This window comes from Acartia tonsa, chromosome 12, assembly GCF_053477335.1.
Source record: "Acartia tonsa isolate MP-2025a chromosome 12, ASM5347733v1, whole genome shotgun sequence".
In the NCBI taxonomy this organism is placed as follows: domain Eukaryota; kingdom Metazoa; phylum Arthropoda; class Copepoda; order Calanoida; family Acartiidae; genus Acartia; species Acartia tonsa.
Genome location: NC_137271.1, coordinates 13,664,597 through 13,678,521, shown reverse-complemented (window position 1 = coordinate 13,678,521; position 13,925 = coordinate 13,664,597). Strand labels below are relative to the sequence as shown.

The 13,925-nt window shown below is 32.7% G+C and overlaps 2 protein-coding genes across 4 annotated transcripts in view; both read right to left on the bottom strand.

Annotated features, from left to right (window-relative positions):
• LOC145333023 (integrin alpha-PS1-like) overlaps positions 1–13,925 on the bottom strand; it is a 170,749-nt gene that overhangs the window by 65,665 nt on the left and 91,159 nt on the right. The window lies entirely within an intron of this gene.
• On the bottom strand, positions 616–4,909 carry LOC145333529 (uncharacterized). 3 transcript variants are annotated; one of them, XM_080178686.1, is made up of 3 exons: positions 4,385–4,909; positions 4,041–4,093; positions 616–3,874 (listed from the first exon to the last, which is right to left on the bottom strand). In XM_080178686.1, exon 3 carries the CDS (start codon positions 3,383–3,385, stop codon positions 2,954–2,956), a length of 432 nt encoding a protein of 143 aa, XP_080034812.1. In that variant the 5' UTR covers positions 3,386–3,874; positions 4,041–4,093; positions 4,385–4,909; the 3' UTR covers positions 616–2,953. The 3 variants fall into 3 exon arrangements, with proteins under 3 accessions (XP_080034812.1, XP_080034811.1, XP_080034810.1); XM_080178685.1 differs by lacking the exon at positions 4,385–4,909 and adding an exon at positions 4,279–4,357; XM_080178684.1 differs by lacking the exon at positions 4,385–4,909 and having other exon boundaries at positions 4,041–4,371.

The window sequence follows — 13,925 nt, the reverse complement described above, 5'->3', positions numbered from 1 at the left end:
TTGCCTTTAACTTTTCCGCTGGTTATGATTTATTTTATTTTACGATGCTATATACTAAAGTACTGGGAGGTAAGTGTGTGTGTTCCGTAAGATCTAATAAACGCTATACTATACACAATTAATCTAGTAATCTAAAGGGATAAGACAATTGCTGATACATTTATGTACATCTCAATGATGATACCTATAAACTACCCCTTCTGTAGATTGGAATTAGTGGTTGAAACGTTTATACACTCAACTAAATGAACCAACCAATGAATAATCAAAATTGTTACGCCAACGAATATGGAAACGTTCCCATAAAACTTTGGGGACTAGTGTTATAAACAGCCCAAAGTTCCCTTCCCTCCTTGCAAATTATCCTTATTTTTTAGGAGGGATTTTGGTGACTTTGAAAAAACACTTAAATTCTTGCATATTATAACAACAGATTATCAATCATATAACATAGTTCTAAACATTCTTATATAACTTCTTAAATAGATGAATAGATAGATAGATAGATGGATAGATAGATAGTATAGACACAAATGACGTATAGTAATAGCAAGAACAAACAGCTTAATATTCTTATAAAGTGTATTAATTCAATACAAAGTTAACATATAATAATAACATTAATATAAAGACAACTATTCACTTTTATGTCTGTGTCGTGTTGCAGAGCAATGTCTTGCTCCGAAACCGATGACACAAAGACTAAAAGCTAATATACAAAATACATACATTGCTCTCAAGTCAGGAAGAAAGGGACTATACATCACATTTCTCCCTGGCTTTAACAGGAACATGGATTTCAAAACTGTAATATTTCAGATTGAATATAACAATATGTTTATTACATGTTAATTATCATATATATTATAAGTAGCATTGAATGCTTATTAAATAGATAATAATTGATCTGGTATGACACCTGCCATAATTTTTTTTTTTTTTTTTTTTTTTTTTTATTTTATTTCCAGATCTTTAAACATTTCATATACATTTTTTTTTCTTTTTGTTTTGGTTCCTTAGAACTCTTTTATGTTTTTTATATGTTCCTTTTTTTTATGTGTTTTTTTTTTCTTTTTTTTTTTTATTTTTTTTTAAAAAAACATTGATTAACATATAATCATTGAAAAATGCATTGATTAACATATAATGCATTGATTAACACATAAACATTGGAAATGCATTGATTAACATAGTTATTATAAATGCATGATAAATAAAAACACTGATTAACATATAACCATCAGAATGCATTGATTTAAAAACATGTCATTAGAGATGCATTGTTATAAAAGCATTAATATTAAACCTTTCGAGACTACTACTGCCTCAACAAATACTTAAACATTAATACATAAAAATAAAATAAAATATGAATTAATACACAGTAAAACTATAATTATTCTTGATCATAATATTCATTTTCTTTTGCCAGATTTTTCTTGATAATAGTAGTATCATTCATATCCATCAATCCATCATTATCCATCAATCCATCAACATCTCACAAATGATATAACCATACCAACCATAGTAGTATCATTCATATCCATCAATCCATCATTATCCATCAATCCATCAACATCTCACAAATGACATAACCATACCAATGCTACAACACCACAGACGATATAACTATACCAGTTGACCTTAGCTTAGTTATAAACTTAGTTATAAACTGGTTTCCACTTAGCAACTGTGATTTTCTCAAACAACACAACAGCCATTCACCTCCACCACAAGAAGCCTCCAATCTCTTCAAAAAATTGGGATCAAATCCTTTCTAGCATCGACTCTAACTACTTCCCAAAATTCACCCTTTCCTGATTCAAAATACGTTGCTGATCCTGCAGGTTAGCCAACCGAGCATCTAACTCAACCATTCTAGTAACCAAACCTGCCAAATGTTTGAGGTCTCAGATCAAAAATCAGAACTGCTGTTCACATTTATCATCCAGGAGATTATATCTATTGCATAGTCAGGCATGACTTAAGCCTAATAATGACAACCACAATAACTGCTATTAACATCTCTGTTAGATTCCAAAAATCGACATGTCATTCAAAATACAGAAACTGCCAATGATTTTCGTTATAACAATGATGCTACTGTCGACACTCCAACCAATGATAACGTTGAAAACAATGAACAGAAACAACAAACACAGAGAAAACTGCAGCCGAACAAAAGCAACCAAAACCTTTGCCATAGATTGATTCGAAATCTGATCCATTTTGTTTTTCAATACTAACTATCGACAAACACACCAGCTATTGACAAGTAAGATATCCAACCTGGCAGTCAAATCTACAACAGCCACATCAACTTTAAGCCCCGCCTTCTTTAGAACAGCTAAAATTTCACTAACCAGCATTATACTTTGACTGCCCACTGTATTAACAACTTACAAATATCCGTTTTATCAGTCATAAATATATTTAAGATACAATGCATGCTATTTTAAAATTCTGCACAACTTCACAATAGCTTCTAGCCCATGGTGTATATCTCTGTATATCATTATCTATCAACTAAATACTTCTCATTTTGACAACTGTAAATACATCTCTTTGTAGCTACCTGACTCACTGTGCATTTATTTGCATCATCCTGACACACTGTGCATTTATTTGCATCATCCTGACACACTGTGCACATCTGTTCAAAATAAATATCAACATAATTCGTTTAACTCTTTGTATCTACCTGACTCACTGTGCATTTATTTACGTTAATCTGGCACACTGTGCACATCTGTTCAAAATGTTACAATATCAACATATTTCATTTAACTCAATGTTATTTCATTATCCTTGACATACGAATCCTCAATTTTCAAATTAAGCTTCAAAACTACTCTCCGACGTCTTATTATCCACAACTGTTGCTTAAATGCTTAAATTTAACACCTCCAAGTCTTCAAAACTTTTCAACAGTTATTATAAATCTAGCAATCTATAAATCTAAATTACTTTTCTTCTCCTTGGCAGCAGTTGGACTGTTGATTGGAGTACTTATAACAGGTTGAGAAAGGGTTGCAACAACAGTATCAACAGATTGACTTGCTTCAGTAGGATTATGATCATCACTATCACCAGTACTATCATTAGTTGCATATGATTTGCCACTACTGGTTGATTTAAGACTCTTCTTGCCAAGATCAGTAATAGTCTTCCCATATATAGAGATATCATATTCAAGCTCAAAGATAGCTTCATCAATCATTGTTTGCAAGATATCATATTCAAGCTCAAAGATAGCTTCATCAATCATTGTTTGCAAGTATTTAATCTGTAACATCATCAGCTCTAGTACATCATGAGGAAACATATTTTGTTGCACAATAGACAGAATATTAGTAAATCCATAAACAGCAGCTCCATACATTCCAAATATGTTGTCAATCCAGCACAGGCTTCCTTTGGAGTTTTGTGCAAGCACTCAGTTGTTAGCTTCAGGTACTTTTCATGATCACTAAATCTCCTTATAGTTGCCAGAGAATACAGGAACCTTGAACTTGATATCTACCTTCCTGGTGATACTCCAAGCTTCTTGACCGCATTATTGAGAACAGTTTTAGCATCCTGTTTAGCTTCCTGTTTAGCTTCCTGTTTAGCATTCTGAACTTCAACAGACTTCACATCTAATCTATAAACAGATTCTCCAGCAGCAATTCAACATATAATCGGTCAGAGCAAAGTGTATCATGTGCCTCCACTCTCTCTCCACCAACATTTAATTCAACATATAATCGGTCAGATCAAAGTGTATCATGTACCAGCCTCCACTCTCAAATAATATCAATGTCAACACAAAACAATGGCCAAATTCAAAACTAAATTTCAGTCACCACCAACTACTTCTCTTGCGGCCGATCTAAAACAAAATACAATCATTTTAGATGCCAAAACTTATTTAATACATATTTCATTTTCACTCAACAAAATAAAATAATTTCTTTAACATGTATTAGTATATATAACATTAATCAAATGTATATCAATATTGAACATCATTAAAATCTTAACAAACTAAAACTCACCAACAGGTAATACTGTATCTCAACCACCACAACTACTCCTCTTTTCGACCAATCTAAAACATAATACAATTATTTTAGATGCCATACTTAAATGTTATCACTTAACAAATAAAATTTCAACATGTCTTCTTAAAAATGTATTAAGAAATATAATATTAATCAAATGTTTGTCAATAATCGAGCAACATAAAAATAATTCTTAATACAATATATTAGTCTAATACAGTAAAAAATTTACCTAATTATTCAATGAAATATCTGAATAATAACTTATATCATCCACAACTATTTTTATGTATTAGAATCTTGAAAGTTGAAGCACAACTAACTATTTTTCTCTCTACCTGAGAGCACTTTCTTGCGCAGCTCAACTTTTGCGCATACAACGCCCAACTCCTGCTCATCATTGCTGCTACCTCTCTGCACCACCCCACCTTGCGCATACCAACTTCGAGAGACAGTGCAAACTTTCCTTGCCAAATTATTGCCCACCCCCCTTCTCCATGAAGAGAGACAGCTCCACTCAAATATCTAATGCATTATAACAATTTTGCTTCATGAAATTCTAAGCTTCATAAATAATTTTGCTGAATCAACATCACTAAATCGCAATATATACTATTCTATATCGAGTGTCCTTAATAAAATTTAAGCTTAAACAAAAACTTAACACATCCATTATAATTCCAAGTTTTAGTAGATTTCAATCCACCCCTCAATATTTTCCATTTTATTCTGATCCACCAAAACTTTCGCAATACGTTCATTATATTCCAAGTTTTTAAATAGATTGAAATCCGCCCACATCTATTCACGTTAATTTGATTCATCCAAAATTGAGCAACACATAATGTTTCAATTTCAAGTTTGAGTGCCATTTGATTCACCACCCTGTGTTATTTATATAATTCTTCTCCTATAATTAGGTTTGGTCCGCCCATCCATATGACCATTTTGATTCACCACCCTGTGTTATTGATATATTTGTTTTTTTTCTATAATTAGATTCGGTCCGCCCATCCATACTTTACATCTATCTACTTTTTGTATTTCGAACTTTTCATGGTGATTTCTGCAGCAGGTAGGTACAATTTAAAAAACGTAGCAACACTATAATCATTTCTATGACGTCCGTACTTCCATTTGTAAACATGTTGATTTGACCACAAATTTCTATATGATCTAATTATCCGATTGTATACTAATTCCGGGAACAACAAAATTCAACATTATAATCGAAGCAGTTAAAACATCTAATTATCCAATAATTTTATATGATCTAATTATCCGATTGATTCGATGTATATTGATTCCTGGGACAATAAAGCACAATACTTTATGATTGCGATGTCAATAATTTCATATGATCTAATTATCCGATTGATTTGATGTATATTGATTCCTGGGACAACAAAGTACAATACTTTATGATTACAGTGTCAAGCATCCAATCACCCTTCAGACAACCAACACTCTGAGATGCACAACCTTTTTCAAGAAAACATTTCCCCATCTAACTTTAACGTCACACATCTCACATAGTAGCAGTAGGAACCATTTTTAACTTTGTTAGTTATGACTCAGTGTCAGACCGAGATTCAAACCTATCACCTACCCAACAACAAGTAGATGTGCTACGTGTTAAGCGGTTTATAAGCGAAGCCACTCTATAAGCAAGTTCATAAAATGTAAGTAAAACATCAATCTGTTTCAATCAGTTCTTTTTTAACACATTTACTTACAATTTTACATCGACTCTTATGCACTTATTTTTTCAGTTTTGACACTATACAAGTGTTGATGTTCGTTTGTCCTACCATTCAATGCTTCGCTTTTGTTAATGTTGTCTTCCTTGTTTTTACAAAGATTATTCAGTTCTGACACTATGCAAGTGTTGATGTTCGTTTGTCCTACCATTCAATACTTCGCTTTTATTAATGTTGTCTTCCTTGTTTATTACAAACAAATTTGCTTACAATTTTTGCATTGAATCTTATATGTATATTCTGATTATTTAATTTTGACACTATACAAGTGTTGATGTCCGTTTGTCCTGCCATTCCATTGCTTCGTTTTTACGGATGCTGTCATCTTTGTTTTTATACATCATATCCTCATTACAATAAAATCATATATCATATAAATCATATATCAACATTTACTATACGAGTGTTAATGCTCCATTTTTATGAATATTAATATCCTTGGTTTATACATCATATTCGAAAACGTTTCAATAGAAGTCATATATAGGTCAAACTAAACTTGCAACATTTAACCACCAAGTCTACACAACACATTTAGTATTAATCTATATTGCATCACCCATCATTGGATATAGATATACACAATAGACATCTCTTCCCTACACAATCCTATATATACCAGATCTTTTGTCAAAACTTGCACAAAGTTTTATTTTCAACAAACATCCATAAATAATATATCCATTGTACACACATCAACAAGTGTTCTCTTCTCTCCATACAAATATTTCCAATAACATTCATTTCCTACTATACAAATATTTCCGATTTATTTTCAACAAACATCCATAAATAATATATCCATTGTACACACATCAACAAGTTTTCTCTTCTCTCCATACAAATATTTCCAATAATCATTCATTTCCTACTATACAAATATTTCCGATAATTCATTCATATATATATAATATGTCCATTATACATTTCAATTTTGCACACATATCATAATTAATCCACATATAATATGTCCATTGTACAATCCAATTCCACACACATATCTCTCTCTCACTCTCTCTCTCTCTTTCTCTCTCTCTCTCTCTCTCTCTCTCTCTATCTCACATCATATCAAATACTGAATAACAATTTTTGCTTCATTAAAAATTTTTTGCTGAGTTATGCATTCCAATCTTAAATCGCCATTTAATTGTTTAAAATAAATCTAGTTAAATCCACAAAAATTCCGCCCATTAATCAAATATCAAATATCAAATATCACATTCTACTGATCATGATGACAAGTATGTATCAATCCAAATCAACGTAAATTCAAAAACAAAACAAACAAAATTTCTGTTCTATCTATAATAGAAATTTCGTACTATGAATAATATATCACAGATCAAGGATCACATATCTATCTTCACGCAAGTACAATCGTTATTATTCATAGCACATTTTAACCATATTCAAAATATTCTGTTTCCATTCATATAAGCTTAAGAGTAGCTTTACTCTTATTTATACATAAACCGCAATATAATTGTTTTAAAATTAAATACTTAGAACCATAATAACTGACTCAACTTTTAAAACAATTTACAGCCTTTCATCAAAATTCTAATACTTTTTAAAGTATCTAATTTCAAATTTTTATCCAATTTTCATAAAATCACGATATTAACATTTAATAAAATCAATTTTCTTCCATTAACAATTTTACAAAATTGTATTCCTATTTTCGTTGAAATTAATCCATCTTCCATTTTTTTTATTCTTATCTCTGTTAGACACCACAATAGTCTGAAACAAAAATAAATATATCCAATTCCAGTGTAACAAAACACAAAAAAAAATAAATGCATATATTTTGATTTTCATAATAACATAATCTCATAAACTCGTATTCAATAGTTAACAAAATGTTATATTTCCAGAATTCAAATAATTACCATAAATCAAATTATTTTCCATCACAACTTTATAGAGTTGCTTCGTTTCTCTTCTTATTATTTAAACAATGTCAGCGCTTTCCAAATTATATGTTATACATTCTAACCTTATGCATGGACACCACAATGGCAGATAAATTAACATTTATCCCACTAATTCGAATAATATCAGAGATCTACATTTATTAGCAATGGATACAACAATGGAAAATAAATTGACCTTCATTCCCAAAAAATCGAGTAAGATCAGTAATATACAGGGATATAACAATAGCAGATAAATTTTCGTTCATTCTAGAAAAAGTTGCTCCACAAATAATCTATGATTTGTATGTCAACATAACATCTGCGAGTTTTATTTCCTAAATAGAAATACTTCCAGAAGCACAACTTCTATACATTTTTATAAGCCGTCAAATCTATCAGATACAATACTTATTCAATTATAGATATCTTAATTGCAAAACTACAAAAATCGATCGCCGCCACACCGCCGTCAAATCGCCGTAGGCCGTAGTACATGTATATCCTGTTGATACAATCCAAAACTGTAGAGAAAATCCTTCTTCCCTGCAAATTGTAGAAAGAAATACTCGTTTAATCAATACACGTCTGTCCTGAATAAGCTATAGAAAGAAATACATGTAATCCTTGCTTCCCTGCAAATTGTAGAAAGGAATAAACTGTAGAGAGAATACATTTTTAACAATTTTTAACAATACTCAACTGTCTCCCTGTAGAAACAAACTATAAAAGGATAGAGAGAATACATTTTTAACAATTTTTAACAATACTCAACTGTCTCCCTGTAGAAACAAACTATAAAAGGATAGAGAGAATACATTTTTAACAATTTTTAACAATACTCAACTGTCTCCCTGTAGAAACAAACTATAAAAGGATAATTTTTTAACAACACATGTCTATCCTTCTCTCCCTGCTGATACATGTCCAGGGCGGCACCTTTTCCCCTTTCATGGTGTCCTCCACCAACATAGTACATGTCCAGGACGGCACATATCTTTCCCTGGACATTATGTTGGTGTCCTCCACCCACATGTTGTCCTGCAATGTCCAGGGCGGCACCTTTTCCCCTTTCATGGTGTCCTCCACCAACATAGTACATGTCCAGGGCGGCACATATCTTTCCCTGGACATTATGTTGGTGTCCTCCACCCACATGTTGTCCTTCACTAGACAGGATGGTGTCGTGGTGTCCTTCAATGGACAGAATGGTGACATGGTGTTCTTAACCATCACATATCTCTCTTTCACCAGGGGTTCGACCTGGTTCACCCTCTCTCCATTCTTTAAGCATAACTGGTCCAGGAATTCGACCTGGTCCAGCATCACATGTCTCTCCTCCTCCAGAGGTTCGACCTGGTCCAGCATCACATGTCTCTCCTCCTCCAGAGGTTCGACCTGGTCCAGCATCACATGTCTCTCCTCCTCCAGAGGTTCGACCTGGTTCACCATCTCCTTGACTGTTACCTGGTCCTCTCCACCTATACACTCTCCCCCCCTAACCTGTTTGGCAACACCACCAAACTTTCTTGTTCAAGGAAACAAAATTTTTCATTAGCAATTGGAGCTTTGAAATTGTCCATAGAAAGTGTTGGCAACACCACCAAACTTTCTTGTTCAAGGAAATAAAATTTTTCATTAGCATCTTGCATTCCACCAAAAATAGTTCGAGAACCACTAGCAAACAATTTAGGCTTCTCCTCTGGTACTCCAAATCCTCCAGATCCACCAGCCGTCCTCTGCCACGGCATAGAGTTATTTAAACCATTCTGCTGGTTATTCGTCCCATTCTGCTGGGTATTCTGCTGGTTATTCGACCCATTCTGCTGGGTATTCGAACCATTCTGCTGGTCATTCAAACTATTCTGCTGGGCAATCTTTTCAAGAATTCGCTGCTGGCCAGTCATAAACTCATCCACAACAGTCACATTCTCAGTCTTGATATCATTATCAACACTAGGCTCCACCACCTTATTAAGACGATCTTCTAAATCGTCCATCCGAGTAGCCAGTCCAGTAACCGCAGCAACATTAGTATCAACATTATCCGTCAACTCTTGAATTTTCGTCTCCAGTGGCGCTATACGCCCACCCAGCTCCGCCGCCACATTATCAAGTTTAGTCCCAATAGCATGAATCTCATTCTTGACCGTACCCCAAAAAGTAATCATGTACTCATCCTTCTCCACCTGAGACATCTTCCTCCATTCAGAAATGTCCATCCTGGTCACTACAAATATCCTGAACAAAAACCAAAAGCAAAGAAATAATACAATTAAAAGAAAATCTGAGCTATAGATTCGTACTACACTACTGCGCCAAAATGACGTATAGTAATAGCAAGAACAAACAGCTTAATATTCTTATAAAGTGTATTAATTCAATACAAAGTTAACATATAATAATAACATTAATATAAAGACAACTATTCACTTTTATGTCTGTGTCGTGTTGCAGAGCAATGTCTTGCTCCGAAACCGATGACACAAAGACTAAAAGCTAATATACAAAATACATACATTGCTCTCAAGTCAGGAAGAAAGGGACTATACATCACACAAATATTGTATTGTTAAATAGATATCATAATAGTTATTAATCGCATCTTGTGAAAGCTTTCCACGATTGGTAAAATAAAAAAAGATTGATTTTAGTATTGATAGCCCTAAGGGCCCGAAGGCCAGAGCCAGAAAAATTATTTTATTTGTAGAAAATTGTCTGTAATACGATACGATACATGATGTTTTAGCATAGGTCAGAACAGGTTCTAATCCAGCGGATACAAATCGGTTTCGAAGCCATACTGGAATAGTTATTTCTCGCATCGTATTATAAACGGCTTTCCGCGGATATAGAAAGTACAATTATGAGATTAAAACTAGTTTTTTTAGCCCCGAGGTGCCGAAGGCGCCGGCTAAAAAAACTGGTTTTAATCTTATGATTGTACATTTCTATATTCGTAGAAAGCTGGATATAATACGATGCTAGACATAGTTTTTTCGTATGGATGAGAACCGGTTCCTATCCACCGGATTCGAATGAATTCATTCAAAAATTAGGCAATTAAAGTAATAAAATTAAAAAACATAGATAGGTACAATTTATGTAAAAACAAAATGGATATAGGATATATGTGGATATATTGACAGGTGAAAAGTTGTTGTCAATTTAGCTTGCTAATATATACATCATATACTGGTTAGTTTGTTCTTCCTGCAGGAGGAAAGGGGATGGGGTTAAAAATGTGGATTTGGGGGGGGGGGGGGCAACACTTTGTCAGAGTACATAAAAATCTGTTACAACATCCAAGTAATAATAAAGCAATTAAAAACATGGAGAATAATGTCTCCTTTCTGTACAATATACAATACATTTTTAATTTCTAGAATTCTTACCCCTATTCCAAAAAAGGGGAAATATTTAAACATTTCAGTTTAAGGGGGATCTATAAGGGAGGATCCTAGAACAATAGCAGTTTGATTGATATAAATTCTTATTTAATAATGAATAGCTAACCGAGCCAAAATTCTACATTAATTTGTCTCCATGGTCCTATCCCTGTATCCCTGAGTATTTTCACAAATAAATGAAATCTTTTAAAAATTATCAGTCCCTACTTCCTGTTATCATTACTCTTATAAACCCCTCCCTTATTGATAAATTAATTTGTTCTTATTTGGCAAGTATTGTAATTTAAATGCAAATATAAACAGAAACTAACCATTTGATTGCACACACTTTGTTTGTCTGTATCTTCTAGACATATTTAAATTTATACAGATGTCACGCAACTTTAGTCAAATTAAATTCAATTTCGTCTGCTAGCCAGGGGTCCTTGCTTTTGGGGGGAGTTGTCTTAACTTTTCACGCATTGTATACAGGATTCGATCCCATCAACCAACAGACCACTTGCAAGAGCGTAACACTAAACGCTAGAGTAACAGATATGTATTAATATCTTGGCTAAAGCATAACCTAATCAAAATTTTAATTGAATAACACTAAGAAAGATCTTCACAGAAAAATTTACTAAAATGTTAATTTTGTGTATATCATTAAAGTTTTTACTCAGAAAAGTAAAAAAAACCCAACATTTTATTTAATGTTTTAATTTGATAAGACCATTATATCATCAAATTAAAGGCATGTTTAGGAGCTCTTTTCGTTTCTTTTAAATTTGGCATGCAACTTAAGACAAATACAAATAAGTCAAAAAAATCTGAGTTAATCCTACAAAGTGGTAGCTAGTCATTTGCACTTAAATGTAAAGGATATATTAAATAGTTGTAGAAATATACGTATTGAACATTTAGAAATCTAATTGTCTTAATATACAGAATATATTATTGCACTTAAATCTTAGTGTAAAATCTATGAATATACAGGGTGCGGCACATAAGTCCGGACAAATTCTAATTTTTAAACAAATGAACATAAAATCGTCAATTTTAAAGATTTTATTGAATTTTAAAAACTGGGAAGCAAAATAGGTATATGACTAGTAGATTATTCAACAAAATCGCTGCCAGCCTCAATCACCGCCTCTACCGGCCTCCTCAACCGCCGGCAGGTCCAGGTCAAAATTTACCTGTCCAAGCTGGCGTAGTTCTCATTGATAGTGGCAATGAGGGAGGTCTTTGTGGTATGGGCACATCTATTGGTGCATGCTTCAAAGTAGCCTCAGGCCCAAAAGTCCATTGAATTAAGATCGGGCTGCTGGGAGGCCACATTTCCTTAGGAACATGAGTAACCGCCAAATTGACAAAATCAATGTTTTTGCTCTCATTTGGGCTAGGATTTAGCTACAGTGGACTTTAAGTACTCAAAATGCGTGTCTCAATGAGCTTAAGACACACAAAAAAATTTTGGGTCAAATTTCCAACTCCTTCCCTGTCGGGCCCTACTGTTTGTGATTTCTTAAGGCTCAAAATCTTGAAAAATCGACCTCATTTCGGCTAGTATAAAGCTAAAATGGATTTAAACACGGCAAAATGTGTGTCTCAATGAGCCTAAGACACTCACAAAATTTGGGGTCAAGATTCCAACTCCTTCCCTGTCGGATCCTACGTTTTGTGATTTTGCGCATTAAACCACCGGCACATTTGGAATCTGCCTTGTTGAACATATGCGCGGCCAGCTCGGTGTACACGTCCATCTTCGTCCAAAGATTTTTTTGTGCTAAAAGGTCATTACCTAAGCTTTCTATAAAGGGGTCAAACGTCCTGATTGGTCAAGTAGTTTTGACGCTATGGCCGTTTAAAAAATGTCAGGATTTATGTGCCGCACCCTGTATTCTATACCTATTATTACAATAGGGACCCACTATAATAATATTTCTCTATGTAAAATTACTATATCTGTTATCAAAATAAGATCTAAGTATAAAATAGTATTTCTCTATTTAAATAAAATCAATTATTACATTAATGTCCCACTATGAAATAGTATTTTATGTATAACTATTAACTATACATACTGTATCTATTATTACATTAAGTTCCCAATATAAAATAGTATTTCTTTATGTTTAAATACTAAATCTACTGCTACTTTAAGATCAAAGTACAAAATAGTAAATCTCTATGTATAATGTACATATAGTTACTATTTCTCTTATTACATTAAGGTCCCAGTTTAAACAGTATTTCTTTGTGTTTAAATACTAAATCTACTGCTACTTTAAAATCAAAGTACAAAATAGTATTTCTCTATCTACATTTACTTTTATTAAATTAAGGTCCTAACATGAAGTAGTATTTCTCTATTTAAATATACTATATCAAGTATTACATAATGGTCCCAATATGAAATAGTATTTCTCTATTTAAATTTACTATATCTATTATTACATTAAGGTCCCAAAGTGAAATAGTATTTCTCTATGTACAGTGTGTTTTTTTTATGAGCCCTTTTTTGAAAGCAATTTTACCCCACTTATAGTTATCAGAATTTAATGATTAATGGCTTATTTTCTTCGTTTTTTAAGGGAAATTATGAAACAACCAAAAAAAATACAGTTTTTGTTGAAAAAGTACAGTAAAGTTGAAAATTAAAAACTTAGGTGTCAACATCTAAAAATGGTTTTAGCGCATTTTTCTTATGTTCAAATATTCTACCTTTTGCAAGAATGGCTGCAAAACGCTTCAAAGTTGAGATATAGAGCTATAAATTTATACAGATACTATTGGGGACATGTTCTAGAA